Below are 27999 nucleotides of genomic sequence, written 5' to 3'. Positions count from 1 at the left end.
GATTAGACACAAACATGTTTTAGCAGAAGTAATTGGTCTCATTATGCGGGTCGTGACTCGCAACGATCAACTGTCTAGTCGCTCCTCAGAACTCACAACTCACATTCCCTCAACTCCCCGTAACATTAAACTTCTCCGCATACGGATCCCACGCCGAATCCTCATGCCACTCATACTCCATCAAATCCGCAATATACGTCGCATTCTCCCGCCCATACACATCCTGTATAAACGCCAGCGTCGCATCGATCCCCGCGCTGATCCCCGACGACGTCCACACATTCCCGTCGACAACCCACCGCGCCTTCGGGACCCAGGTGGCGTTCGGGCCGTACGCGATCGTACTCGCCCACGAGGCCTTGTTCGTCGTCGCCCGGCGCCCGTCGAGCACCCCCGCGCGCGCGGCGATCGAGGCCCCCGTGCAGATGCTGACGAGGTACCGGAGCCTCGGGTACGTGGCGCGCACGTAGGAGATGGTAGAGTCGAGGTTGGGCGAGCGCGTCCAGAGGCCGCCTGGGATCATGAGCACCTCGATGTCGGTCGGGGCGGTGGCGAAGGTGTGCGTCGGGAGGATTTTGGGGAACTGTGTGTGTTTTGTGGTGGTAAGCAAGCAACGTCTTACGATTTCGCCCAGTCGGGTTTGGGCCTCGGAGGACGAGGTTCCGCTTGAGCGGGGTGAATGATTTCCAGCCAAGAAGGACAGCAAGACTTACGAAACTCGAGTTTTTGGAGTTCATGGCGGCAGACACCGGCTCGACTGTCACCGGGTCCATCGTCTCGGCGATGAGATAGAGGTTGAGCTGGTGAATTCTCGCGAGCATGCCGAGGGCGTCCAGGGGTCCGAAGACGTCTAGCATCTCAAAAGCGCGGGAGATGATCATGCCAAAGTTTCGTGGAAGCGACGTCGGTGGGGGAGATGCAGGGGCGGTCGTCGTTGGACGCGGGATGCCTTTTTCTTGTCAGTTTTGCCGTGAGGAGGGACGGCCTCAATGTGAGGACTTACATGCTTGCACTGAGCTTCCATCTTGAGCCAGCGTCATTGTTGCGAGACATGTCAGCAACAAGCTCGAAAAAGAAGCATGCAGACGCATCTTGAAGCACACTCGAGTCCGTGGATATCAGAGTTGACGCAATATGTCTGGCAGAACATATGGGAGCAGCGGACTTCTTATCCCGATACTTCCCACGCGTCGAGACCCAGAGCTATCCTTGCTGCCATTGTTCAATGTAGGACGAGTGACATCCCTTACATGCGCAAGTAAACGGCTCAATGAATCCTTCGAGCGACAACAATATGTTTTGCGGGGTGGAAACGGATGCTGTGTTACATCCGATTGGAGAATATTCGACGACAGTGGACTTGAGTTGGTTCCGTGCGTTTTCGTTGTTTGCTGTGGAAATTGAAAATCTTGGCGCGCCCATATGAGCAAGTTTTCCATCGTAAGAACCCGATTGCCGTTTTAGGAAATGGAACTTGCTCAACCGAACCATCGGGATCTAGGCGCATGTACAGTGACATCCCCAGCGACAACGGTCAGACTGGGAAAGGACAGGGAAGATAGGTGAGCAGAAAAGTTCTAGTAGAATTATCTAATTGGCCATTAAGATTTAAAGAGTGTCTAGAAACGCCTGATATGTTGTCCTCCCATAATCCAACGCTACGCTTGTTGATGCAGTCAGAAAAGCATGTAAGCAGTTTAAGCAAACGTCTCCACAAAGCGATGATAAAAGAAAGCTCCAATCCAACCGAGAATGGGAAGCGCCGCCAGCCTTCGGGTCCAGTCGAAGCTTTTTTGGCCATTGACAGGCTTCAATGACATTCTTCGCGTGATGCCAAAAGGCTTTTCGGGAGCGGCGACCAATGCTTCCTTCTTTTCTTCCTTCTCGGCCACTGCCGTCTTGCTTGTCGGGCGCAAGACGAAAGATGCACCGCTGACATTGGAGATACCTCCAGTCATTGCACCCATCTCCATGGCCTTTTTTGGAATGCTGGCCTTGGTAACAAGGAGATAAGGGCTACCCTCAATCTCTACCACACAGTTGTGCCAGGGAGTAGGAATGTGAAGAAGATCACGAGAGGTCATTGGAAACCCGTCGGGCGACAGACCCTCCACAACTCTGACAACTGCAGGGTCGAAGAGCTGAATGCCAAATTTGGGTCCAGCATTGTTGTGACTAAGGAAAGGTTAGTTGCAAGAATAGCGTTGTAAAATGAAGAATACCTACGCATGAATAGAAAGGCGAACATAGTTGGGGAAAAGAAGTTCCACGAGATTGGAATATGCCTGATTGCGCTGCAATTAAGCGTTAGCTTGTGTCCATGTTGGGGGACCACCGTAGAGCAGCCTGTGATTGGACGAGTCTCAGCTTACCATAATCATTTCGAACGCCACCTTTGTAGACAGTTTCTTTTGTTGCGTCCGGGTCATCTTCTGAGTGAAGGGATGAAGCTCAAGGTCTTCCAACATGAAGCGGGAGAATCCACGATATAGCGCCAGGATGGCTGCATTCTGGGACTTGATCTTGGCTCGCACTGCTGATTCCTGAGGCTGGCAGCCAGCCATCAAGATCTGTCGCGAAAGCTCTGCTTCGACTGTGTGGCCAGTTTGAACATGGTGAGCAATTGAAGGAATTCCAATCTTGGCAGCAAGCTCCGAGAGCTTGGTTTGAGGCTTGGTTTCGTTCAACTCAAAGAGATCAACAAGCGACTTGAAACCAACGCGGCTGGTGTTTCCTCGACGAAGACCGACGGCGTGGTTCATTTCCTTCAGCTGCTCGCCATACGTGTCGACATCGGCATCATCAACGCCAACTGACAATTGTTAGACTAGGTCGATATCGAGACAGAATAGGGAGCTTACTGCAATCGCTGAAGACGTGACCGTCACTGATAATCCACAGCTTGGCACCGGGCTGATAAACGCTCTCAATCTCCTCAACAAAGCTATGAAGACGCTCCAAGGCCAGCTGCTCTCCTCTGTCGGGAGCCTTACCGAGGACTTTGTTGGTGTTTGAGGATTTGCAAGGAAAGGCAGGGAGGCAGAGCTCGATGGGGGCCCGCTGCGAGGTGAAGTGCTGAACACGGTCTGAGAAGTAGGCGCGTCCGGTAGCCTCCCACTGGTCATCTTTGCCTTGATACCTCAAGAAACTGTCAAAGAGGTCGACGATCTTTTCTGTGATGGGTGTGGAATCATTCTGAGGCGAGATGATGAGCTCTGGGTCGCGAATAGCAAAGTCAGCTTGGTCGAGGAGTAGTTGAGCAAAGAACTCCTCGAACTGTGTGCTGAGTGTGGATTGCTGGGATGAGCTGTCGATGATGATCCCGGACGTGTTGTTGAACTTGGCGTTGTGCATCTCATACAACCTCAGGCCCTCAAAAGTGCCACTGAGATCTGCAGACCCAAATTGTGCCTCGCCTGTTGCCGCCCGGCTCGGAAGGTAGTGCTCGATCGCGGCCCATTGCTCCTGTACCCTAGCCTTTTGCGGCCCGCTGCAGTACAGCAGCTGTCCCTGTCCATCGTGAACGAAGGCGGTCTGCAAGCGGTGAAAGATTGAATTTCCATCATTTGAGAACTCCATTGTGGTAAGGCAACGAGGGCAGATGGATCGTCTGAAGGTATTATAGAGTGATGAATTAGGTATTAAGGTTTGATGAGTGGGCGGTGAGTGATGTGGATATGAGACGAGGGAAGCTGGAGATATCGGACTGTTATAGTCTTGAAGATGATAGCGAGGATTCGGCCACGCTGGATGCCTTCTTTTCTGTTTGTGTGTTTTGATAGGACGGAACGCGGCCCGGGTGGCACGATGTCGGTGGTGTTTCCCTCCGCTCCAGGACTTTTGATCGGGCTGTGAAATCAAGATGATGTTAGAGAGGGTGTGCCGCAGGCTAACATCAGCAGAATGGATTCAAAAATATCTTGCAAAGGTCGAAGGAACCGATGATGCCCGAAGAAATGGGCTTCTTCAGCAGAGAAGTGCAGCTCGAAGCCTCAAAGTCAGTCCACACGCAGGAAAATATGGGATGACCGAGCGATCTGAGTCGAGGCTTTGCCAAACTTGGAAAGCGAGCGAGGAGGCTTGCCGCCTGCGTAGTACATGCACGGCAGCAGGGCTCGGTCTTGGGAGGCGGGACTAACATGGTGCTTGCAGAATTGGGCCCCAGCAATCGAGAGTAGAAGGAGCATTTCGCCATGGAAGGGCCCTCATCGACCACCGCAGACACCGGTGGTAGGCAGGTGCAGCGCCAGGGTCACACAACTCCATCGCACTGGTACAGGTACAGGTACAGGTACAGGCTTGGGCTGTACAGGCAGCATCGTGACCGGCCCCCAAACGCTCGCCCTGGTGAGAAGTCATCGCACTTGCAACGACAGCGAGGCGGGTGGAAATGCTGCGATTGGCTCGTTGGTGTGGGCAGGCTCGGCGTGGTCGACATTCCAGGACCAAAGACGGGGACAGGGACTGTTCCAGCAGTTCTTGGCAAACCTACGAATAGAACAAAGTTCTTCCTCTGTGAAGCGTGTAAGATTCCATCGTCAAGCATTGATAATTGCGCCATTAAGATCAACTGCAAGCAAAGCCCCCACTACCTTAGATGCAGGCATATTTACCCTTGCGCTAAGCTGACAAGCGCCTAGACCAGCTGGTCGCGAGCCCGCCCTCGGTACGAAGTTTCTCTTCTGGACAAGCCTGTCAAGAGTCTTGACTGGGATGCTCCGTCGGTGGTCCGGCCCTGCCAACAGAGCCATCCAAGCGCTTTTTCTCCCACAGCCCTTCTTGACCGAGCGTGCAGGCAAAGGCAAGTAAGCACTTTCTTATTTCGAATTTACGAGATTCAGCAGCCCGCCGCAGCACTTGCACCAACAAATGGCGCGGTTTACTTGGCGCGTTGCTGCGTCCGACTGAACTGCGACCAGCAGAGTTACATAGCCCGTCCTGTTGTGCGAGTTGTCGTATCTGTACATCTGGGCAACTCTGATTGGCCGATACCCGCTTAATCGGATCCTAGGAAGGATCCAGTTCCCCAACCACATATCAAGATGCCTGTCGATTAATTTAGAAGCTTAATCCTAGTCCCCGTCGTCTGTGGGGTTCGGACGAGCCTCTAGTCAGTTTAGTCAAGGTACCGCTACTCAACAGCACTGACACTGTCACAGAATTATTTCCGCGAGAAAGGAAGCTCTCTGGGGAACACGAAGCCTAAATTATTCTACTCATTTAAACAAATCTATGCTGAAACCGACCGTTGCAAATCGACCATTATCGCGTTTACTGATTCACGCTTTTTCCGTCGTCTCTCGCTCTCTCCGTAAACACGAGCTTCAGAGCTCTGGGGTACAATGGTCCTGCCTGCAATTACTCGTCAGCGATCCCCATGTAAACTTGCTCAACCGCATGCGTAGATAAGCGGAACCCAAATCACCAACCGCATGGGGGCGGGGATCGGGCCCGAGCAATCAAGCGATCGAGGAGGAGGAACTGGACTTACGGGTGTCATTCTTTCCACCCACATCGGGTCCAAACACCAGCGGAACTCGCGGATAAGTTGCACAAGAGTCATCCGCATCTCGAGCATGGCAAACTTTTCGCCAAGACATGCGCGTTTCCCGCCATGGAACGAGATGAATTCGCCCCTCGCCCGTCGCCGACGGTAATTCTGGTGGATCTCTTCCGAGGCCGTTCCCCACCGCGCAGGACTGAACTTCTCGCAATCCGGCCCCCATGCCACGGGGTCGCAGTTTGTTGACCGACAGTGGTAGCCAAGATATATTCCTGTTTTGTGGTCAGATTTTCTGCTCCAGGCTGCCGAGGAGAACTTGGATGCATACCCTCAGGAACAACCAACTCGCTGCCTAGCAGGCATGAAGCTGCGGCTCTGCGGTTGATGAGCTGACCGATTGGTGGAAAAAGGCGAAGGCATTCGTAAATGACTGAGGTGAGGTAAGGCATGTCTTCTTGGCTCAGATCTGATAATGGAGTCGCATCCTTGGAAAGGATTTCGCGTAGCAGCGCCTCTTGCGCCTCCTGCAATGCCGGTCAGTAATCTGAGTCAGATCGCGTGCTTTTGGGGGCGAGATGCGGCGCCCACTAGGACAATACTGACAGGGTGTTTGGCCAACACGTAGAGTGTTGAAGTCATCAACAGCTGAGGATTCTCTTGACCAGCCACGAACGTCACCGTCAAGTTATCGAGAAGCTGTTTCTCGTTCCACATGCCAGACTCCCATGCACGTAGCATTCGGCTGCCTAGACCGTCCCCTGTCGGTTTCTGGTGGGCCAGAGAACCTTTGAGCTCGTTCTTGAACTTGGCAACAACCTGACGGGCCTTGGCGCGACTGGGAAACAGCCATTGGAGATTCGGATGATCCAGAATCGGAAAGTTCATGAAAACAGGCTTGAAGATTTCTCTCTTCACCGCCGTCTGGAGGAGATTGATGGGTGCATCTGGGGAATCAAGGGCCTACATGGAAGACTGCGGTCAGCGATATCCCTGCAACATCAGACTTTGAACTAGAGCCAATCAAACCTACACCGAGATTGGTCTGCAAGATGGCTTCCGAGCAATTCGCGACCGAGTAGCGCTGGAGGAGATCCTGCACAGCGAAGCCCCCACGGCCGGCCCGCTTTTGGGAATCGCGAAGGAGATGGCACAGGCTGACTGCGTTCTTGGCGATGATGCCTACTTCGAAATTTCGTTGCAAAGCGGGCTTGATGACTGATTGGTAATTCTTCCACGTCTCTCCATGGGCAGAAATGATGTTGTCGCCTGATTGTAGTGAGCATACGTGTGCGCGACGGCGTGGCCTGGGGGAATGCTTACCCAAAAAGTCTGCAAGCACGCTGTGAGGAATTTTCTTCTGGTTGCCGCTCTTTTGATACAAATCTTCGTTCTTGAAGATCTCAGTCAGATAAGACGGACGATGAACCAGAATGTTCCACTGAGCGCCAAAGAAGAGCTTGACCGCGCCGTGAGTCCGTAGCGGCTTGTCGATGTATGTCCGAAATATGTCGGACTGGTCGACATCTTTGAAAAATGGGATAAGTGCAACCCAAAAAGGGATGGCGGGAATATTCTGGGGGTATTTTGGAGGTAGGAGAAAGAAGTAGTAGAAGCCTCCGAGGACCACAGCCCCGAGGAACAGCAATTCCGCAAGAAAAAAGAGCATGATGTCTGGCTTGACGTCTGTAGTTCGTAAGTCAGCAGTCGGAAACGCGAAGCTAATAAGTTTATAAGTCGGGTCCGAACGGAAACCCTGGGGAACAAAAGAAAGGAGTAGAGATGATAAACTCACGGACTTAGATGAGACCGTCGTCGCCGAAACGAGTGCCTATCTTTTCTTCTTCTCAGCCCTACCAACCAAGAACAACTCAGCAGCAGCCTACGCTTAGGGCTGACGTTTGGGTGAGCAAAGGCCCAGAATCAGAAATGAACACAGACGAGTGGCTTTGCTGTCTCCCCAAAATAGGCTGCAGATGGTTGGCTGGTGTTTTGGGCGTGCTTGCGAGCACAGTTGTACATCAGAGACGCCGTGTAAGTTGGAAGGCTCAACGCACATAAGTCTCCCAGGGGCTGTGCGACGGTCTGCAGGACAGCAGGCAGGCGACCGATAGGCCTCTTGGCGAATTGCAGCGGCAACAGCAAGGGCCTGGTCGCCGTCGGGCACTTTTCGCCTGGAATGAGGCTTCCATGGACTTTCCCAAGGAGGTTTGGCTTAAGGTAGGTTGTGGTTGGGATGATGGAAAGCACAGGCACAGGCACAGGCACTGACTGACACAGGCACGGGCGTTGGTGCGGTGTTGCAGATACGGCCTGCAATGTACCGGTACTTTGGGCGGAGCCTCTCCACGCACCTGCACACTGCCGCACTCCTTCGGCGGCTGATTGGCAGTGGGAAGGATTTCGTCCAGGGTTTGTGGTTGCATCTGACGATCTGCGCGCACCATGCCAATTACAAGTTCTTGGGCCGGCGAGAGCGATCTCCTTCATATGAAGTCAATTCACCGCTGTAAATACCCCCGCTGGGGAACATGATCATCCAGCATCACTTCATTTCACCCTCTTTCTACATCGCTTTTCAGACTTGGCGGAACTTTAGGATTTCTTCTTGATTTAGCCATCATCTTTTCCCACTTATTGATTCTCTGATTGTTGTTGTTGTTCCTTCCCCTCCGAACGCACAACATGGCAGACCCCAGCCCAACAAGTTCTGGGACCACAACCCCCATCAAGCCATCTCCTGCCTCGCAAGACTTACCCACTGCTGATCTTGCACCATTACCACTTTCTCAACCACAACCACAACCTCAAGCTCAAGCCGCAGCAGACCCTGAGAAGAAGGCTGGTGCACCTCCGGCGTACACGGCCTTTTCCCCATGGCGCAAACGCTTCATCTTGACCGTGGTCACCATCGCAGGTTGCTTTGGTCCCCTCGCAGGCAACATCTATCTGCCAGCGTTGCCTGTGTTGGAGAATGAATTCAATGCCAGCGCAACAGCCATCAACGTGTCCGTGTCAGTCTTCATGCTGACATTTGCCATCGGTGTAAGTGCTCCAACCTTTCATGACATACCTCAGTAGGCTAACCAGATCAGCCCCTCTTCTGGTCGAGTTTTGCCGACTGGAAGGGTCGCAGGTCATTGTACATCATCTCCGTCGCCATCTACATTGTTGCCAATATTTTGCTTGCTGTAGTGCCGGCGAATTATGGAGCTTTGGTGTTCTTGCGCATTGTCCAGGCTTTTGGATCCGCCGCTGTGGTGTCGATGGGTGCTGGAACAGTTGCAGATGTTAGTACCTCATTTACACTTTCGTTCTATCCTCATGATTCTGACTAATTGCGTAGGTCACTGAGCCAAAGAAACGTGCGACAGCAATGTCCATATTTCTGATCGGCCCTCAATTGGGTCCCGTTTTGGGTCCTGTGCTTGGAGGTGCCCTCAATACCGCCTCTTGGCGCTGGATCTTTGGCTTCCTCGGTGAGTACAGCCAAGCTTGACTGCGGGCAAACGTAAACTAATAATGTTGTTCACAGCAATCTCGGGCTTTGTCCTCTGGCTTGTCATTATTTTCTCACTCCCCGAGACTCTCAGGGCGAGGGTGGGAAACGGAAAGCTGTATACCGATTCCCGTGTTATCTTCTTTCCTCCGAGATTGTCCTCGCCTCTGGCTCCTGAGTCAGAGAGGGGCCCCGCACCGCCCAAGCCAACTCTTCTCGGATACTGGAAGCTATTCTCCTACCCTCCCATTGGCATTGTCACATTCAACACAGCCATGCTGTACTCGACATATTTCGCCATTGCCGTGCAGCTCCCCACCGAGCTTTCAGACCGTTACAACTGGTCCACCGCTGGCGTCGGCGCAGGTTTCCTGGCTGTCGGTGTCGCCATGATTATTGGCTCTATGATCGGTGGTCGCGTGTCAGACTGGAGACGTGCGCGTGCCGTCAAGGCATCCCCGGACAATCACGTCGACCCCGAAAACAGATTGTCAGATCAGATCTGGGGCGTCCTGATCTGTGCCGGTGGATGTTTGATGTACGGCTGGCTTGTCGACAAGTCAATCCATCCTGCCGCTGTCCTTGTCGCAACATTCCTGAGTAAGTACCCCCTCGAACGCTCTCAGAGTTTGCTCGATGATCTCGGGGCTGACACTGTGCGACTACAGCTGGCTTCGGCATGAACTGGGTGTTTGTGGCCACAACAGCCTTTTTGACCGAGTGTGTCCAACAACAGGCTGCCGGTGCCTTCGCTCTCGGAAACATGCTCCGCAATCCCGGTGCTGCTATTGCAGCCCTCGTGATCCCATCTCTTGTTTCAAAGATGGGCAACGGATGGTGTTTCACTGGTCTGGCGCTTCTTGACCTTGTGCTTGTCGGTTCAGCAGTAATTGGTGAGTCTTGTTGCAACGACGAAGTATCCTACACAAATTGCTGACAAACTGTAGTTCTGCGGATAAAGTCTCCAGGATGGAGAGCAGCACGAAAGGCCAGGATGGCTGCTATGGCAGCAGCAAAGCAGGGCGGTCCTAAATAATATTTAATAACGATTTACGACGGAAATTTATGAAATGGATGAACAGCACAGCACAGATAGACTTGGGATTTTGAGGTACTAGTCATTCAGACTCAATTTGTAGTATTTAATACAACACCAGAGCTTCTCCATAAGTCAATTGATACTTGCTTATTAACTATTTTAGCAAGTAAACGTTTTATTTAAGTCTTGAACTCATGGGGCATTCTATTTGGTACAGTTTCGCTCAAAATTAACTAATAGTGACTTTCTCCACAAACGTGTTCATGATGTTGCCTAATATCGCTTGCAAAGTAGTTGCTTCTTTTAAAATAAAGTAGAGAAGGAGTTCACTCAAGCGACGTCATAGCGCCAGCCAATTCAGCAGTTTAAATGCGTGTTAATTCCTCTCAAAGCCTGTTTTGTAACTAAGGTAGACGGATTGTAGAACTAATCTTAGTTCGAAAGAAAAAGAGAGGAATGAAAATTCCATTTATATCATTTTAGTTCGTAATATGCAGCTGTTGTGAAGTCAGCGATCATTTGGAAGCCGCGAAGTTACGTGAAATACAGCTAAGAACTTTTGAAATTGCAATCCTCGCAACGTAATGGTCCGTGGAAAGATCACACTAAAGCGAAGGATGTACATATAACAGAGATCTCTTATTAGAACGGCAAGAGGAATTTAAAATATGTTTTACAGAAAGATCTGCTCTATGATTTTAGGTTTATATATATGTATTTTTTTTTTTTTTTTGAATCATTGTACGTATGGACAGAGTTGAGAGTAACTCTTCGGGGGTATGACTGCGGCATGATGTAGTACTGGAACATAATGGTTCTGAGTGAATTACGCATGTCTTTTTTGTGTCGGTGCTTTTCTGTACATTTCACGTGTGGGCATACTTGCAAATGGACGAGCTAAGAGCAACTGGCCGACTTTGGGCTCGAGTCCCTGAGGTTCTGACAATCAGCAATATTGCGAGGTCAGAACTACGCCGCATACTTATCTTTGAAGACTTTTGCGCATGTTCAAATGCAGTCGAAAAACGTAAGCCATCAGACAATCGTCAAAGTAGTTCTTAATGTCAAGATGACTCGTAAGACGGCTGCTAGTTATGTGGAACTTAGAAAGTCATTGAATTTCCAACCCAGCCGTAAGCTTCTCGAGAGATTTTCAAACAATCATGCCATCACATGAAGTCTTTGGGATGAAGTTTATCAATTACTAGACTTACACTCACCTCCAAACTGGTCACAAACCTCCCGAAATCACCAGACCCAAAATACCTGACTGCTCACGTTCCAAGTCTCAGACAAACGACCCGACGTTACACACACGACATAACCGCCTACGCACCCCGGCCGCCCAGACTTCCACCTCCCAAAGAACCACCGAGAAGCGCGCCGGTGGACAGCAGGAAGGTCAGCAGACCGACGCCAGACCGAAACCCAACCAACCAACCAAACCCAACACCCAGCCTGCCGTCGATACCATCCAAGATTACGACCCTGCGAGAAGACATACCGAACATGAAGCAAGCTAGTCTCAGTTGAACGCACGAAAACACGGTTTCTGAATCCGTCCCCATCTGTCTCCCAGTCCCACATTTTCTCCCATCGCACGACATTAGCCACCCCCGGGCCCCCGGAACGCTTCGCTCTTGTCTTCACCAGACCTGCAAGACACACTCACGCGAGAGAGGGGAACAGAAAAAAGCAAAGAAAGGAGGCCCTGCAGCCTCGACAAAATGCCCATATCGAGCAATCCTTACGAGAAATGTCCTGCCATGTATGTGGGGGTCACACAGATACGTGCGTATCGCAACCCAAATGTGGTCTTCTAGAACGTCTTCCCGCGTCTCTTTCGTTCGTTCGTTCCTCCCACGGGCGGGGTGGCGGCGGTGCAGGTGATGGTGGTGGTAATCACTGGCATCGCGGCTCGCTGACTGGGCGAAGCCGCAGATGGGACCCCCCCTTGCCGTATTTGCTTTTTCCTGCAGCCCCGGCGGAAGGACGGAAGATGCGCGGTGCAGGATAACAGCGCAAAAAAGGTGCATGTCCAATCTGCGCAATTCACCAATGGGCGCCTGCAAGCCTCTTTCTCGTTCAATCGGTTCGCGTATGCAAGCCATCGATCACCCGTCACGGTTACGTCCTCCCACATCTTTCTCCTTCTTCACCGCCTCGACTCCCGGATATTTGGGGTGGCAGCCTTTTGCCCGCCTCAACAGACGCATCCCCAGGTGAGAGGGCTTAGACTAAAAGGCTTGGTTGACGAAACGGAAAGGCTGCACTTTGCAGTATGCGAGAAGAGGCGCTGCAGGGCGCTTCATTTCCTGTTACGGTTTACGTACGTCTACTGAGATGCATATGTACAAGACGTGTCGGACGCTGATCCGAGATCCCACTTCCCATCCATCTCTCGGCCGCAAGGTGAACCCATTGGCTGCGAACTGCTGTCGACCGCCCTGCAGAGCACCCAAAACTTGGTTTTCAACAGAAGGGCTTGCCAGCGTGGACACTCTAGCAAGGGGAAGCGCTTTGGTTAGGGCAACGGGCATGCGACTTTGACAGGCTTCCCGGATGTCCATCCCGCGCCGCGCCGCGCATCGCAATCCGGCGATGCATGGTAGCAGCCCTGCGAAAGAGTTCTTTGTTGTCTGGGATGACGATCAGGGAAGACCGGGGCGACCGGGAAGACGAGGGGAGGGAAGCAAGGGGAACACGAGGGGTGAAGAGCTGCCGCCACGATGCGGCCACGAGACAGCAGGGCATGGCGGCAAGCAAGGTGGTTGCGGTTGCGCACTTGCAGGCCCGCGGGGGACCAGGGTGATTAGCTTCCGGGGACGTTTCATCGCAACAGCGGCGGCGACGACATGACGGGATAGTAAGGCGTGGGACGTGGTGTATTTGTAAAGGAGGAGCGAGACCAACGGCGGAAGCATGACTTGCGTCTCCCCGTTGCCAAGTTGCCGGGGGAGAGTCGGGGCCAGCCGGGGGACTGGGGACGCCGGGATGGCGGTTACGGCCGCAGACTAACGTATGCGGTCCCCCCATGGAATGGCGATGCGGCTGCAAGAAGGGAGAAAGACGGGGGAGGGCGTCTGGGTTTCAACGTCGTTCTATCGTCCGTGCCGTGCGGCCGGGGATGCATCTTGCTACTTCCCAGTTCCCAGTCGTCAACCCCAGTCCGCAGCACTCAGGGACCCAGACGTACGGCCGTTGCGATTGCAGGGCCCCCTCACATCGAGCTCTGAAGGACTTCATTGGCCCGATCATCGCTCACGCCCCCTCCTGCTCTAACCTCCGTGAAGTGTCGAGACGAACAGGATATTGTCACCGCTCCGAACTTCATACGCCTCCTCTCCCTCGAGCTCCCAATCTGCGTCATTGATGAGAGCCAGGATGCCCGGCCGACTAGAAAAAGACCGCGTTAGCGTTGCACCCGATTCGCATGAGGCATGAGATATGGGGTTTGGTGATATTCGGGAAGGAGTGGCGATGCGTCTGCGCATCTTGCATGGCTCCCCCCTGGCGTTGGGGTGTGAATATGAAGTTCAGAGACAGCGATGAGGTTGAAGATGATGTGCGAGAACGCAGGAGATGCTGAAGGATGGAGACCCGGGGATGTGATGAGACTCTGGGACGTACAGATGACCATCGAGGACGAAAAGCTCCTTCCTGGTGTCCTTCATGGTGTTCTCGCATAGATAGTCAATCAGAAAGGCAATGTTTGCGGGCTTGCCGTCCTTGTTCACCGCCGGAATGGAGAGCGAGTGACGCCTCTCGTCGGAGAAGAGCATCTCCAGGCCGCCGCTGCAGGGAGCTTGTCAGTGATGCATTTGTACCTGAGCAACATGCACGCGCGATTCCAGATGAGGTCCGTATCCGAGTCATCCTCGTGGCAAGGTCTCAGGCAAAAACGTTCACGAGGAAGAAACGGTTTCTGGAAGAGCACAGCGTTATGGAAGGACGGGCATGAGAGAGGGACGCACGAGAACTCCACGACCAGGCTGATCTTCTTCTCCTCCCCCGCATCTGCAGCGTTGGTCGCCATTTCTTCTTCCTCGGGCTTTGGTAATATGTGACGGTCAAAAATGCCGGCACGCAGGCGACGTCGGAGAATAGATGAGGAAAATGAGATGTAATCACAATAGAGTTTGTTTGTCCTTCAGGCACGGACGATGTACGAAGGATGAACTGGGTGCAGTTGTTGGTTTGGTAGGGGTTTTTTCAGACGGGGGCCGAACAGGAGCAGGCACAGGGCAGTCCAGCGGCAGTAGACCTCGACTGCTGCTCGGCGTCAGTGGAGCCAACGGTGCGGCGGCGGCGCCACCACCCACCGGGCGGCTGCCACCCCTCACTCACTTGGGCACACTAACAGCTCTGGGTAGGCCGCTGTAGCGTAGCGCGCTGTAAGCTCAGGGCGCCGCCGTAACCCCCCCGCCCCCACCACGAAAATTTCAACTTCACCTCTTGACTCTCGCTCGTGAGCCAATCACAACGTCGTATTTGGTCAACCCAAAGACTCACTCGCCTGCCCTGCGCAACAACGCTGCGGGACAGACAAGATGACTACTATTCAACCATCCATCGAGTACCTGTCTACGGGAGCGAATAGACAGACTGCTGCCGCTGACTGGAGTCCATGCGGCCTGCTCGCCTTCGGTGCTGACTCCAATATAGCCCTGTGGGCGCCTTCTGTACGCTGTATCGTCCCTCTGTCTGAGAGCCTCTTGACTGATAAAGAAGTAGTCTGAAAATGCAGAGGGTATCACGACCCTTCTGAGTGGGCATAAAGAGGTTGTGAAAGCAGTCAAGTTCCTTCCTCAAGCACAAGGCGAGGACCGCAGGCTCATTATCAGTGGTTCCGATGACCAAACACTGAAGATCTGGGCTCTGGACCCCAAGAACAACCAAGGAGAATGCATTCAAACGATACAAGAGCACACTGCGCCTGTAAACTGCATAGCAATCTTGAAGTCCAGAAGCACGCCTAAGAAAGTTTTCCTGGCTTCAGGGGCTGCTGATGCAACCATAAAGATCTGGGAGTTTACCTCAGGCCAACTACAGCTCCGCCAGACCATCAAGTCCGCGCCGAGATATTTCCCGTTATGCCTGGCGCTGACGGCCTTGGATGAAGCTGAGGACGTCTTTGTTCTGGCAGCTGCCGGGACCAAGACCTTCATCCAGATTTTCATGGCTACCGGCGGCGAAGACACCATCAACTTCCAACTCCAGGCGACTCTGTCCGGCCACGAGGGCTGGATGCGGTCTTTGGATTTCACATGGGAAACCTCTGAACCAAACAGCGATATTCTGCTAGCCTCAGCAAGCCAGGACAAGTACGTCAGGCTCTGGCGCCTCCATCAGGGCAAAGAACTTCCCTCCCTCGCAGTGGAGGGTTCGGACCCTTCCAGTGGTGCCTACCTCCCTGGCAGGTCACCATCCAACAAAGCCCACCGCCTACAATCCGGCGGCAAAGATTTCTCCATTACTTTCGAAGCTCTTCTTCTTGGTCACGAAGACTGGATCTACAGCGCAAGATGGTTCACCCGCGACTCCAAGCTCCAACTCCTCTCTGTCTCCGCAGACAACTCCCTCGCCATGTGGGAGGCCGATGCCACCTCCGGCATCTGGGTCAGCATGGTTCGTCTTGGTGAGATCAGCAGAGAGAAGGGTGCGACGACGGCGACAGGCAGCATTGGCGGCTTCTGGACGGGTCTTTGGGGTCCGGATGGTAAGTCTGTTGTCTGCCTCGGCCGCACGGGCAGCTGGAGACGTTGGGTGTACTGCGAAGAGCGTGATGAGTGGCAGCCCGCAGTCGCCATCACCGGCCATACGAAGAACATCACGGGCATCGCTTGGTCGCGGGATGGAGACTACCTCATGTCCACAAGCTCCGACCAGACGACCCGCCTCCATGCGCGGTGGAAGAGGGATGCCGCTGCCGGGCGTTCATGGCACGAGATGTCCCGGCCGCAGATTCACGGCTACGACCTCAACTGCATCGACACTCTCGGCGGCTCCCAATTCGTGTCCGGCGCGGATGAGAAGCTCATGCGTGTTTTCAGTGAGCCCCGCGCCGTGGCACAGATGCTGCAGACTCTTGGTGGTATCCAGACGGTGACGGAATCGATGCCCGACGGTGCGAACATGCCTGTCTTGGGCCTCTCCAACAAGGCCATTGATGCGGTCGACGACGACGTGGAGGTTGAGGCTGACAGCCATTACGACCGCGACGCCATCGACCCTGCCACGATCGTCCGCAAGTCGATGCTCGACATCGACCACCCGCCCTTTGAGGAGTCGCTCTCTCGCCACACTCTCTGGCCCGAGACGGAGAAGCTGTACGGCCACGGCTACGAGATTTCGTGTCTCGCGGCCAGCCACGATGGCAAGCTGATTGCTAGTGCCTGCAAAGCGAGTTCGCTCAACCACGCCGTCATCCGCATCTTTGAGACGGAGCGCTGGACAGAAGTCAAGCCGCCGCTGGCTGCGCATACTTTGACAGCCACTAGGCTTCGTTTCTCCCCTGACGACCGCTTTCTTCTTAGTGTCGGACGTGACAGGCAATGGGCTGTCTTCCAACCGGACGAGCAAGAATCTTCCAAGTACGAGCTCCTCCAGACAAATCCGAAAGGCCATACCCGTATGATTCTTGACGCCGCCTGGGCTCCATCCACAGATGCTAGAGTGTTTGTCACGGCAGGACGTGATAAGAAGGCCAATGTTTGGGCTAGCAAAACCCAAGATGGTGGCAAGACGGAGTTTACGCTCGCATCGAGCATCGCATTCGACGGCCCCGTCACGGCTGTCGACTTCCTCGGCAGACTAGGCCCCGGAGGTGAACTGATCCTTGCGGTTGGCACAGAGTCAGGGAAGATTTCCATCTATACCTTGGCCCCTGAGAGCTTCCAATCGACTGCAACACTCCAACTGGCACCGCAGTAAGTTTCCCCTATGAATGCCCAACATCACCCACCTAATTCTGTTTAGATTTTGCCTTCCCAAACCAGTCGCCCAGCTCTCATGGCGCCCGTCAAAAAGTCCAGATGCCAGACACGAACTGGCCATCGCGGGCGAAGATAGCTCCCTGAGGATATACAGCTTCACCAGCCTTAGCGCACCAAGCCCAACAAACGAATGAATCCAACTCCCTTGCAAGGGTAGGCTTTTCCATTGAGATCTATATATGAGGGTATGATTAAACATGCGTCGCCGCATGTACGAGTTTTATATTAGTGTCGTCCAACTGGTCCGCATAACCAAAACCAAAAACGCCTACACGTATCACGCATGCCACGGCTAGCCCCACGCCAACACGCCCTTCGAGCTCTTCATCAGACGTTCAGCACTGCCGCTAATATTACTCTGCTTCCCCTCTTTCTCATCCATCACTTCGTCATTCCCGTAGTCGACATCATGCCATGATTGCTCGTGGGGGCAAGGAACAAAAAGCCTGATTACAGCTCCTTGACAATCTCAACCGTCTCCTTGGCGAGCGCAGCCGCCGCCGTCGTAGTCGACTCGGACATCAAACTCTCGACCGCGGCCTTGGTGACCTCCACCGCGGCGACGACCGCATCGATCGGGTCGCCGTGCATGTAGAACCACGCGCGGTTCAGGATGAAGGCGATGTGCTGGGGGAGGTACAAGATGGTCGCGATGATGGTCAGACTGCTGAGGAGGAAGAGGAAGGTGTCTGTTTGTCGCGCGCGAAGCTTTGGTTAGCCAACCCGGATAGTTCGGTATGAAATGACACCATGGATCTTGGGGGCAAAAAGGGGGTAGAACGCCGAAGCACGGGTTAGACTATAGAAACGTACAGAAAATGAACTTCTCAAGAGGCGTGAAGATGTACACGCTGAAGGTGACCTCAATCTGGTACTGCTTCAGGTGCAGCCACTTGCTGAAGGACTGGAGGGCCGACATGGTGATCTCGTCAAAGGTTTCGTTTCGTGTCTTGCGCTCGGATGGTTGGTTTTCGACAGTGGCGTCGTATAGAACTCAAATGCGTGTGCGCCGAATGTTCCTCGAAGAAAACAAGTCACCCAAGTCTAGAAGAACAGAAACCCGTCTCGACGCCGTGGGACCGAGCAAAGTGGTGTTGAGTCGTGAATTGCGTGCGGTAGGTGGTTTAGGAGGTTCAGCGGAACATCGGTCGCGGCGGGAGGCAGGTCACCAAATCTTATCAGTAAATTGGCCTTGGACCGGGCCCACGCGACAAACACTCAGCGCACCGACCGACCGATCCGCATCAGAAAAAAAAAAGACAGCCTCACTCACACTGGAACCCACACCGCCAGCGAACCAAAAGCGGGGACCACTCTACAGAAGGCCGATCCGCCACTCTTTCGAAATGAATAACACACCACCCTGATTGGCCAACTGCCCTTCGGGTGCACCATTACGCGGAAGCAGCCGGCCGGCAGCTGGCACGTCGAAGCTCTCATCATCGGAGCCAAGCCTAGTATCGCTCGCCTCGCGCAACGACGCTTCTCGAAACCCCATCCCAACCCACAGACAATGGCCCGGCGCAGACGATGCCTCCCGCTCTACCTCTGACCCGTCTCCTCGCCTCCGTGTTCTCCACAGCGCGCAATGCCAGCTCGAGCGTCTTCATGCGCGGCGGGAGCTGGGGCGGGAGAAGCTTCCCTGCCGCGAGGGCCGCTCTCGTCGCACGCTTCAGCGCATCCCCCGCCGCGGCGCTGAAGAAGCACGAGATGCCACCCCGGCCCAAGCCCCCTCCAGACTCGGATATCGAGGAGTCCTACCTCAAGGGAAGCGGGCCGGGCGGACAGAAAATTGTACGTCTGATAATGAAAAGCAAAACTTCCTTGTGAACCCATGATTCGGGCGGTTCAAGGGTGCACGAGACATAACTGACGAACGCACCCCATACAGAACAAGACAAGCTCGGCCGTACAACTCAAACACATACCCACCGGCATCGTCGTCAAGTCCCAGGCCACTCGATCCAGGTCCCAGAACCGCAAAATTGCCCGCGAGCTTCTGGCGCAGAAGCTCGACGACCTTCAGAATGGAGACCAGAGCCGGTCAGCAATTGTGGGTGAGATGAAACGTAAAAAGGCGGCTAGTGCGGCGAAGAAGAGCAAGAGGAAGTATCGCAAGCTGGAGGAAGACAAGGCGGAAACAGAAGAGACTGACAGCGGAGATGCCGAACCGGAGGCTGAAGCGGTAGAGCCGCCAATTGAAGAACGGACGAACGCTCCAAGCATGGATGTCAAACCATAGAATTCACAAATGCGAAAATGTAAATGACAATTCAATGGCACATGCCACAGGCACCACAAGTGCTTTATTTGAAATCCCGTAATGACTCGTCTAGTCGTAGGATGTGTTTGTCTCCGTCATCCCTACCCTTCGATTGCTTCCCACATCCACCCAACAGCCTGGTTGCCACCGGTAATCTGTAGGTTAGAGCCAATATCAAATTGCAACCCAGCACATCTATTCTCCAGTGCAATATGTATCACGTGGGTCAAAGCACACCGATCATTGGGAACCAAAAGGGAACTGTAAGCAAAGTGTATTGTATGATCGACCTCAGGTGTAAACGTGTCCGCCCCTATACGCGCCCACGCGCACCCTGCAACAAAACAAGGACCAGATCTTTCGGGAGAAGGGTCGACCCAAACTTCTTGACCATGTCACCAACTTTTCGCCAATATGAGACCGTACTGCGATACATGCAACGCCGGGGAGACCTTGCACCGCTCGTGACCTCTTTGGGATCGATGTGCTTTCGGAAGGGTGAGGAATTGATTTGGGAAGTAATTCGCTAGTGATGATTAGCATGTACCTTGCGATTCTCGACAGTTTGTTATGTACCTTAGAAGCACTTGCGGTGGACAATGGAGGGACCGCTCTCGTCGTACTCCTGCTTGGAGATCCACATCTGCTGGAAGGTAGAAAGGGAAGCCAGAATGGAACCACCGATCCAGACGGAGTACTTGCGCTCGGGGGGAGCGATGATCTTGACCTTCATGGAAGAAGGAGCAAGAGAAGTGATCTCCTTCTGCATGCGGTCGGAGAGACCAGGGTACATGGTGGTACCACCAGACTGAGACTTCGTTAGCTTGCGACTTCAGGGACTGATGTTTTGTGGCACCTACCATGACAATGTTGCCGTACAGGTCCTTACGGACGTCGACATCGGACTTCATGATGGAGTTGAAGACGGTAACGTGAATACCACCAGACTCGAGACCAAGGACGGAAGGAGCGAACAGAGCCTCAGGAGCACGGAAACGCTCGTTGCCAATGGTGATGACCTGACCGTCAGGAAGCTCGTAGGACTTCTCCAAGCTGGAGCTCTGGGAAGCGGTCTGGAGCTCTTGCTCGAAGTCAAGGGCGACGTAGCAGAGCTTCTCCTTGATGTCACGAACGATTTCACGCTCGGCAGTGGTGGAGAAAGAGTAACCGCGCTCAGCGAGAATCTTCATGAGGTAGTCGGTCAAGTCACGACCAGCCATGTCGACACGGGCAATGGCCTGGGGAAGAGCGAAACCCTCGTAGATGGGGACAACGTGGGTGACACCGTCACCGGAGTCGAGGACGATACCGGTGGTACGACCGGAGGCGTACAGAGACAGGACGGCCTGGATAGAGACGTAGAACGCGGGAGCGTTGAAGGTCTCGAAAACGATCTGGGTCATCTTCTCTCTGTTGGACTTGGGGTTGATGGGGGCCTCAGTCAAGAGGACGGGGTGCTCCTCGGGGGCGACACGGAGCTCGTTGTAGAAGGTGTGGTGCCAAATCTTCTCCATGTCGTCCCAGTTGGTGACGACACCGTGCTCGATGGGGTAGCGGAGCGTCAGGATACCACGCTTCGACTGTGCCTCATCACCGACGTACGAGTCCTTCTGGCCCATACCAATCATGATACTGATTCACATGTTAGATCGCGGCGCGGAGGGCGGAAATTACCGCAGCGAGGGCGAGAAGCAGACATACCCATGGTGGCGAGGGCGACCGACGATGGAGGCTACGTGGTGGTTAGCATCAACAGCACACGCCGATTGATGACCGCAAATCTGAGTACCCCCTGAAGAGGCGGGTTGCGGTCTGCGGATGGGGGGACTTACGGAAGACAGCTCTGGGCGCATCGTCACCGGCGAAACCGGCCTTGCACATACCCGAACTAGGCTCTAGTTAGATTCAAATTCATCGGTATGGATATGAAATCGATGGATGGAGAGCCAATGGGTTTATCGGGAGAGCTGACGTTGGCCAGATCCCAACGAAACCCATGAGGCGGAATGGTCGGTGAGACGGCGGGGACAGCTTACCCATTGTCGATAACGAGGGCAGCAACCTCCTCTGTGATGCGGAAACAAGTCAGCGATTATGTCCTGGAAGCAGACGCAGGACGAGGGATGCCGAGCATCGCGACGAGAGCCGGCGGCGAAGGCATCGATCGTTTCGGAGGGCCATTGAGTTGGCAAAGGAGATGGCGTCACGTACCTTCCATTGTGAATTATGTGGTCGTTAAGACGGGGGAAATAGAGTAGAAGATAGTAGCAAGGAAAGCTCACTCGATTCCGGAATCGTGCGAGCGAGATGGAACTGACAAAGTCCTGAGCGGATGGCAGAGAACTTGGGGAGAGCACGTCGATGGGTGGTGAGGTCGAAAGTGGGAAAGGTTACGGGAAGATGAGAGGTAGTCGATTTTGGGTGGAGGAGGGGGGAAGAAGGAGAAGAGTGGGAATGGCCAGCACAGTGTGAGTGGTGTGCGGTGAGAGCGAAGGCCTGGGACGTGGAAGCGGTAGCGGTGCGCGGAGCGGTGCTGCTGAGGCCTCGTTGGCTGGCGGTCGTGCGCTGGCGTGGATGTCAGAAGGAGACCTACTAACCCGACTTGTGGGAGAGCGAATGGGGGGCTGCTGGGCAAGCAAAGGTGGATTTCTGGGTAGAGGCAGGCAGGCGGGAAGCAGGTACAGCACACCTCAGCAATGATGAGCAAAAGGCGACACTGTACAAGTGGCAGAAAGTGGCAGTTCCCTCGGGGGACTGGGTTGCCGCTTTAAGGGCTAAATGAGGCCCGTGCTTGCTGCTCTCGCTGCTCAGTGCTTGGATTGGGCAAGTAGTGTGGTGGGGTACGGGAGCGAAGGCAGGCGGTGGCAGGAGCAATTCGCCGCTGGATGGGGACAGTTAAGTTGCGATGGTACCTTTCAATTTGGTGAGACCAGCCGCAATGTCCGAGGTATCTGGTCTGTTGTGTCCTTTTCGTCCGGCCTGGGCCGCTGGAGGGATTGGGATTGCTGGTGGCTGGGGGGAGGAGGAAGAAGACGTGCTGCAAGCTGCTGCAGGGCGAGACGAAGTCGGTGATATTCGAGGTCGAGACTTGGCCTGGAATTTGCTGTCGTATTGCACCTCTTTTTGACCGCGCAGAACCCTTCACTTTTCTATCCGCACAGTTCTCTTTATTCGGGCTGCCCGTGATCACGCTTCTACCTATCCGAGATGGTCTTTGCTGTCAAACAGCCATCATAGCCCTTCGTCTTATCCAGGTAGCGACTTAGACGCCCAGGCAGCGCATTTATGCCGCTGGCGGCAAGGAGCATTCGTCACCCTCGCCATCCGTACCTGGCAGGCAGCTTGAAACCGACGGTGAGAGAGGGACAAGAGACAGACACACACGCACGCTCACCTCCATGGCCACAACCACCACCACGGGCCAATCGAGACCGCCCAAGCCACGACCCATCTACAGTGCCGTTGCCTCCCGGCGACTGTGGCGTGTCTAATATCTTCAAGGGCCTCCCCACACCGGCCGCCTTCACGCACGCTACCGCCTGATAAAAAATGCAAGGTTCACCCAGGCCTGAGCATGGGAGCATGGGAACAGCTTGGCCAAGGCCATCTCGCCAGCGCGAGGCCTGCCAGGGAGCCGTGGAAAGGTCGCGGCACAGCATCGCGGATCCGTGACCGTCCCGTCTACTTGCTCGCTCGCTCTTTCACTGTGGAACGGGGGCCGCTCTTGTTCCTGTTCCCCGATGCCCACGTGAGACTCAACAAGATTCCCGCCCGCCGCCGCCGCGGCTTGGTTCATGCTCGACGACGGCCGCAGCGGGCGGATGTGCGCCAGCGGCCAGCAAACCACATGTGAACGAAAAGCATCCTTCCGTCTCCCGGTGCCCGAGTCGTACGTCATCTCTCCCGTCAGCAAGAAGAGAGTTTGGGCGATGGCGCCAAGCAGGCATCTCCCATCTTCTATTTTGGTCTCATGAACAGTTGCTTCTCCTTTCCTCTGCGTGGATTGATGGATGCCCGGCGCAAAGACGGTAAGAAGCACATCGCAATCTAGGTACCTACATAGGCGCCGACACCGACACCGACGGCCCTGCCATCTGCAAGGGCCGTACTCTCAGGGGTGTCAACGCGGCTCTCACGGTCCAAATTGAAGACCCGCGTATGGGAAACTTTTGCGGGAACGACGGCTGGGGTCAAAGGTAGCCGGCTGCAAGCCAGTGGCCTGGCAACCAGCCTCGCATCCCCCTATCGCATTCTGATTGATGTCCAGCTCGCTCTCGCCTTTGAGGCGAATGTGCAGCTATCCAGCGCTGCGTTTCGAGCCTCGTGTGGGATCCCCTACAAGAAACGGTGCGAGGAACACAATACGTTTCCAGTGTGGCTGAGCTTCGGGCTGCCGGGCGGTGTCTCCGTTGATCGGGCACTTAGTCCAGAGCGCAACCTGTCATCTTCGTTCTGTGTACGGGGGAACGCATAAACAGTATGTTGCCGCTACTTGAGCATTGCACACCAGAGCAAGCGAGAACCAAAGAATTGAGTCTGGCCGAGATGCAAGGCTGAAGGAGTCAAGTCTGACGTTAGAAACGCAATTGGATGCAACGTAACCAACAGAGTTGCTTCTCGCTGCGAACTCGAGTGACTTCATCGCTCACTGCTCAGCTGTCAGCAAGCCGCACGCCGCTAGCTCAGGGAAGCTCCCTTATCTCTTAAAGCGGCAATGAGGGGCACCACATTCTCAATGGTGGGGCAGGGAACTTTTTTTGGTTCTTCACCAACCACCGTAGAGCATCAGCAACTCATCACTCATCCCTCAACGGCACGGAAATGGGGACTCCAGAGTTACGATACACCCTCAATTATGACTGGCAGGCGGGAAATGCCAACTCAGCATGCTTAATGATCCGATCTTGGGCAGGAAGTGTTGGCAATGGGTCGGAACGCTGCGGTCAACGTGTGTTTTCTGCCCAAGTTTCAACCGCCAATCTGCATAAACGTGCACTGAGCTGGCCCTGATCAGGGCTCTCACGTGAGATCTGCGCTAATCCTTTTTGAGATAAGAAACCTTCTTGAAGGTTCCAGAAAAGGGCAACAGTCAGTGCAGCCAGTCAGAGCAGTGACCAGGGCCCTGAGTTATGGAGAACTTTTTGAGGTGTTGATGAGATTCTCAGTGAAAGTCGATGAACGTTCTTGAATCTTATGTGATTCAACGACATCAACTCATATACCCCTACGAGAACCATTTCAACTCGACAACTCACAAGAACTTATTACGAAGCATCTGACGCATTTGTTAAAACCAAAACATTCACAAGCACAAGCAGCCTACCACAACTTGCATCATGGACAGAAACCTGAACGAGCTCCTCAAATGGAGTATCGAGAACCAAGAGACCGGCGGCCAAAACGGTGAAACAGGCCAAAACGAGCAGGCTGCCCGTGCACCCTCCAGCAACCTCAACCCCGAGGCTATCGCGGCCCTCTTCGGCGGCGGCCCCAGCGACGCTGACCTCATGAAGGCCTCCATGGAGGCTATCACTTCGACCGACCCAGAGATGACTCTCGACAACAAGCTTGTCGCCTTTGACAACTTTGAGCAGCTCATCGAGAACCTCGACAACGCCAACAACATGGCCAACCTCGCTCTGTGGTCCCCTCTTCTCAGCTGCCTCACCCACGACGAGCACGACATGCGCCGCATGGCCGCCTGGTGCATTGGCACCGCCGTTCAGAACAACGAGCCCAGTCAGGAGCGCCTGCTCGCCATGGGCGATGCTGGTATCCCCACTCTTGTGTCGATAGCTACCAAGGACGGCGAGAAGGAGGCCGTGAGGAGGAAGGCACTCTACGCCCTCAGCTCCGCTGTGAGGAATTACCAGCCCGCCATGGACCTTTTCACGGACGAGCTGGCCAAGAAGGGCCTTCACTCTTCTGGAAAGATTGAAGCCGTCAACATGGATGAGATTGACAAGGTCATGGACGGGCTTAGAGCCAAGATTACGGCATAGAGAGATGACATTAGAGAATTCGGTATGGGCTTACATGGACGGCGTTTGGGGCGGTACGACTTAGGGGATTCTGACGTACGGGACGACCAAAAAAATGGGAACATGGGCTTAGATGATCACTACTTCGTAAATGAGATTCACGATTGCGAAATGGAAGTAATTTCATCCAGATGACGCTTCGTTAACGTGTTTGTGAGTGACCTTTTTGTTGGTACAGTTCGTTTACAAGATTTCTAGTAATTTGGTATTGTACATTTTTGTTTTATTTGGACACACCCTTGCACAACCGCCGCTCAATCCCTGAACTTTCCATGGAACGGAAGACCAAGGGCCTGGAGCAGCAGCCTAGCCTGTCGGTTTGACGTGGCAGTCGTTTGGATGTGAATATGGCAGCCTGGAATGAGCTTCAAGGTGTCGTCAGCAAAAGAGGAGGTTATACATTATAGGCAGCTGAATTAACTCACCCTGGCGGGGTACATGTCATAGTTGATTTGGAGCTCGGGGAACCACGCAAGGTCATCAGGCTTCAGACCGAGGGAGAGGTTGCCGTTGGCGTCACCAGTGGTGGCCTCGACACCGGGCCAGTCCTTGATCTTGGGCAGGACAAGGTTGATGAGCTTGTCGAGGAACTCGAGGGCCTGGTTTCCGTAAATGGTGGTCTTGACACCGGCCTTGTCGCCCTTGCGGATCTTCCACTGGACGACGTTGGTTGTGACCTCAGTGATCTCGGGGCAGGAGCCGCTGATGGACTGGATAACGGACCGCGCGACGTTGAGCGTGCCGTGGGGCATCTTGCTACCGGGCATGAAGGCATGCAGCGAGACGGCCTTGATCTGGGGGATATTGTGCCAGGTGACGTTCTTCTCGAGAAGGTCCAGCTTGCTTCCTCCTCTGGGACCGCGGCGGGGACGGTTGATGTTGTACGGCGAGGAGTCGTCCCACTCACGTAGTCGCTCGCGCTCCGGACGGTCTGGGGTTCCCGGGGGCTTGTGGAGGTAGGTCATTGTCAACAGGTCGGAGGCGACGGTGGACTCGTAGGTCTGGCGCAGACGGGGGAGGTTGAAGGGACCGGGAACGAAGTCTCGTGCCGTGGGGTCGGTAGAGGGTGGTGATTGAACGGGGTGCAGCGGGCCGCGGTCGTACTTTGGGGGGTGGAATTGGTATCTGTTCATGGCATGTCAGTACTCTACTTGTGCGCTGATCTTTCGGAAACAGGGACATGCCTCTTTCCGGGAAGCTGCTGTGGCCTCTCGGAGATGCGCTTCGCCGTATCGTATGCCTTCACGGCGGCCTCGTCTGGTCCTGGGACACCTATGGACGAAGCGGGCTCAAGGTCAGCCAGCTCGGGAGCCGCCTTTGAAGCGCTGGTGGCGGCGCATCGCTGGGCGACGAGAGGCGTCAATTGCCATGGCGAGCGCTGCCTGTAAATGGCCCGACCTAAGCGGGAGCTTTCCCGTAGTGTGGCCATGGTCTGTCGTGTGTACTGTCGCAAGCCTCACCACGTCTACGAGGGCATGTCGCGATGCTGGAAATTTCAATCTCGAAATGTTCAAGACAGGTCCGTGCCACATGTGGCTGGAGTGCTTAGTGCGGGACGACCCCGGATAAGATGTGGCTTGATCTTCTCGGTCTTATCTTATCGCACTTGGACGGTGAGGCATCCCTGCTTCGCCAGCACTAACACCGAACGCACCGAAGGAGACTTTGTTACATCACCGGACGGGAGGGCCAGCAGCACCCGACTCTAGTGGGCTTCCGGGCGCGGCGGACATTCGGGCCTTCAGTCCTCGTGGGAGAGGGTGTACAGTCGTCATCTGCAATCAGGCCGCCGCCCGTCGTCCATCGTCTTTCCTTTCAGCGCCCATCGGATTCTAGCGAGGCGCCGAAGATCCTTTCTGCAGGAGCGGATGTTTGTCGCTCACGCCGTCCCTGGATTACGTAGCAGCGATCATTCGGCCCCTCAGCTGAATTGACAGTCACCAGTCTCATGGGTCATCAAGCGCTGTAGAGTTGGGAAGCGATGTGTTTGGCTTTCTCGTACCGAGCTGACAAGGTGGGCAGAGGATGCAGAGCAAGCTCTCAAGACGCGCATACGCACGATCAGCAAAAGGGAAAAGACGGGACGAAGGGATAGGGAAGGTGAGCATTGTACATCTCGATGATGGGAGGCGGCGCGCTACCATGCAGGTTGCCTGATTGTACACCCTAGATGGACACGAATGCGAACGTATGCGGTTTACGCGGAGCGCATCTCTCGTCGGGTTCGAGTTTAGTGTCACATCCAACGTCTAACCGACCGACCACGGGGGGCTTGTGAGTGACATATTGCGCCACGGAACTTTAGGCCACGGGCAACCCGTTGAATGACAAGTCTGGCGCGTTGTACACGTTGAGCTTCGTAGCCGTGGTGGCATACCCTGGCACTGGGTAGTAGATTAGAGTTGCGGATTACAGTTGAGCCTCCTGGGGCTTGCTGCTGGGCTGAGTGAGGGGAGAGGTGATGCAGGCGAGCTATTCTATTTTGGCAATTCGTCTGTTCTTTCAACCAGGCTGGACTAAGTCTGTTCTCTGCAAATCAAGAACACAGACGGGGTTATGGGTTATGGGGGCTGTTGAAACTAGAAGCATGGGCCACAGAGCCATGAGGTCGGATCTGCGCAAGTAAAGGACGCGCCAAGACGTGTGCCAGAAGGTATCATTG

At 54.4% G+C, this 27999-nt stretch overlaps 11 protein-coding genes across 11 annotated transcripts; 4 read left to right on the top strand and 7 right to left on the bottom strand.

Moving 5' to 3' along the window:
• Positions 1 to 109: 109 nt before the first annotated feature.
• On the bottom strand, positions 110 to 1040 carry COL26b_000164 (uncharacterized protein; the record flags this gene model as incomplete). The annotated part of the gene is made up of 3 exons (XM_053173134.1): positions 110 to 583; positions 714 to 949; positions 1004 to 1040. The coding sequence occupies 3 exons, from the start codon at positions 1038 to 1040 to the stop codon at positions 110 to 112; spliced, it is 747 nt and encodes a 248-aa protein (XP_053042840.1).
• Positions 1041 to 1697: 657 nt separating this feature from the next.
• COL26b_000163 (uncharacterized protein) lies at positions 1698 to 3579 on the bottom strand (the record flags this gene model as incomplete). Its single annotated transcript, XM_053173133.1, has 4 exons — positions 1698 to 2175; positions 2227 to 2294; positions 2373 to 2812; positions 2862 to 3579. 4 exons carry the CDS (start codon positions 3577 to 3579, stop codon positions 1698 to 1700), a joined length of 1704 nt encoding a protein of 567 aa, XP_053042839.1.
• Positions 3580 to 6052: 2473 nt separating this feature from the next.
• On the bottom strand, positions 6053 to 7169 carry COL26b_000162 (uncharacterized protein; the record flags this gene model as incomplete). Its single annotated transcript, XM_053173132.1, has 3 exons — positions 6053 to 6463; positions 6534 to 6769; positions 6824 to 7169. The coding sequence occupies 3 exons, from the start codon at positions 7167 to 7169 to the stop codon at positions 6053 to 6055; spliced, it is 993 nt and encodes a 330-aa protein (XP_053042838.1).
• A 1016-nt stretch (positions 7170 to 8185) lies between these two features.
• On the top strand, positions 8186 to 10035 carry COL26b_000161 (uncharacterized protein; the record flags this gene model as incomplete). The annotated part of the gene is made up of 6 exons (XM_053173131.1): positions 8186 to 8545; positions 8596 to 8790; positions 8847 to 8979; positions 9036 to 9599; positions 9668 to 9892; positions 9947 to 10035. 6 exons carry the CDS (start codon positions 8186 to 8188, stop codon positions 10033 to 10035), a joined length of 1566 nt encoding a protein of 521 aa, XP_053042837.1.
• A 3281-nt stretch (positions 10036 to 13316) lies between these two features.
• On the bottom strand, positions 13317 to 14074 carry URM1 (Ubiquitin- modifier 1; the record flags this gene model as incomplete). Its single annotated transcript, XM_053173130.1, has 3 exons — positions 13317 to 13434; positions 13669 to 13833; positions 14013 to 14074. The coding sequence occupies 3 exons, from the start codon at positions 14072 to 14074 to the stop codon at positions 13317 to 13319; spliced, it is 345 nt and encodes a 114-aa protein (XP_053042836.1).
• Positions 14075 to 14588: 514 nt separating this feature from the next.
• Positions 14589 to 16971, top strand: COL26b_000159 (uncharacterized protein; the record flags this gene model as incomplete). Its single annotated transcript, XM_053173129.1, has 2 exons — positions 14589 to 14720; positions 14773 to 16971. The coding sequence occupies 2 exons, from the start codon at positions 14589 to 14591 to the stop codon at positions 16969 to 16971; spliced, it is 2331 nt and encodes a 776-aa protein (XP_053042835.1).
• Positions 16972 to 17483: 512 nt separating this feature from the next.
• Positions 17484 to 17952, bottom strand: COL26b_000158 (uncharacterized protein; the record flags this gene model as incomplete). The annotated part of the gene is made up of 2 exons (XM_053173128.1): positions 17484 to 17722; positions 17847 to 17952. 2 exons carry the CDS (start codon positions 17950 to 17952, stop codon positions 17484 to 17486), a joined length of 345 nt encoding a protein of 114 aa, XP_053042834.1.
• A 611-nt stretch (positions 17953 to 18563) lies between these two features.
• On the top strand, positions 18564 to 19275 carry COL26b_000157 (uncharacterized protein; the record flags this gene model as incomplete). The annotated part of the gene is made up of 2 exons (XM_053173127.1): positions 18564 to 18827; positions 18925 to 19275. The coding sequence occupies 2 exons, from the start codon at positions 18564 to 18566 to the stop codon at positions 19273 to 19275; spliced, it is 615 nt and encodes a 204-aa protein (XP_053042833.1).
• Positions 19276 to 19873: 598 nt separating this feature from the next.
• Positions 19874 to 21514, bottom strand: COL26b_000156 (actin; the record flags this gene model as incomplete). The annotated part of the gene is made up of 6 exons (XM_053173126.1): positions 19874 to 20104; positions 20157 to 20928; positions 20998 to 21028; positions 21129 to 21184; positions 21333 to 21363; positions 21508 to 21514. The coding sequence occupies 6 exons, from the start codon at positions 21512 to 21514 to the stop codon at positions 19874 to 19876; spliced, it is 1128 nt and encodes a 375-aa protein (XP_053042832.1).
• Positions 21515 to 24632: 3118 nt separating this feature from the next.
• Positions 24633 to 25298, top strand: FES1 (hsp70 nucleotide exchange factor fes1; the record flags this gene model as incomplete). Its single annotated transcript, XM_053173125.1, has 1 exon — positions 24633 to 25298. The coding sequence occupies one exon, from the start codon at positions 24633 to 24635 to the stop codon at positions 25296 to 25298; it is 666 nt and encodes a 221-aa protein (XP_053042831.1).
• Positions 25299 to 25591: 293 nt separating this feature from the next.
• Positions 25592 to 26766, bottom strand: COL26b_000154 (uncharacterized protein; the record flags this gene model as incomplete). Its single annotated transcript, XM_053173124.1, has 3 exons — positions 25592 to 25702; positions 25763 to 26462; positions 26489 to 26766. The coding sequence occupies 3 exons, from the start codon at positions 26764 to 26766 to the stop codon at positions 25592 to 25594; spliced, it is 1089 nt and encodes a 362-aa protein (XP_053042830.1).
• Between the last annotated feature and the right edge of the window lie 1233 nt (positions 26767 to 27999).

The sequence above is a fragment of the Colletotrichum chrysophilum genome, assembly GCF_026319265.1.
Source record: "Colletotrichum chrysophilum strain AFK26 chromosome Unknown scaffold_1, whole genome shotgun sequence".
Classification (NCBI taxonomy): domain Eukaryota; kingdom Fungi; phylum Ascomycota; class Sordariomycetes; order Glomerellales; family Glomerellaceae; genus Colletotrichum; species Colletotrichum chrysophilum.
The sequence above is the reverse complement of the archived record's forward strand: the minus strand, read 5'-3'. Positions and strand labels throughout refer to the sequence as shown.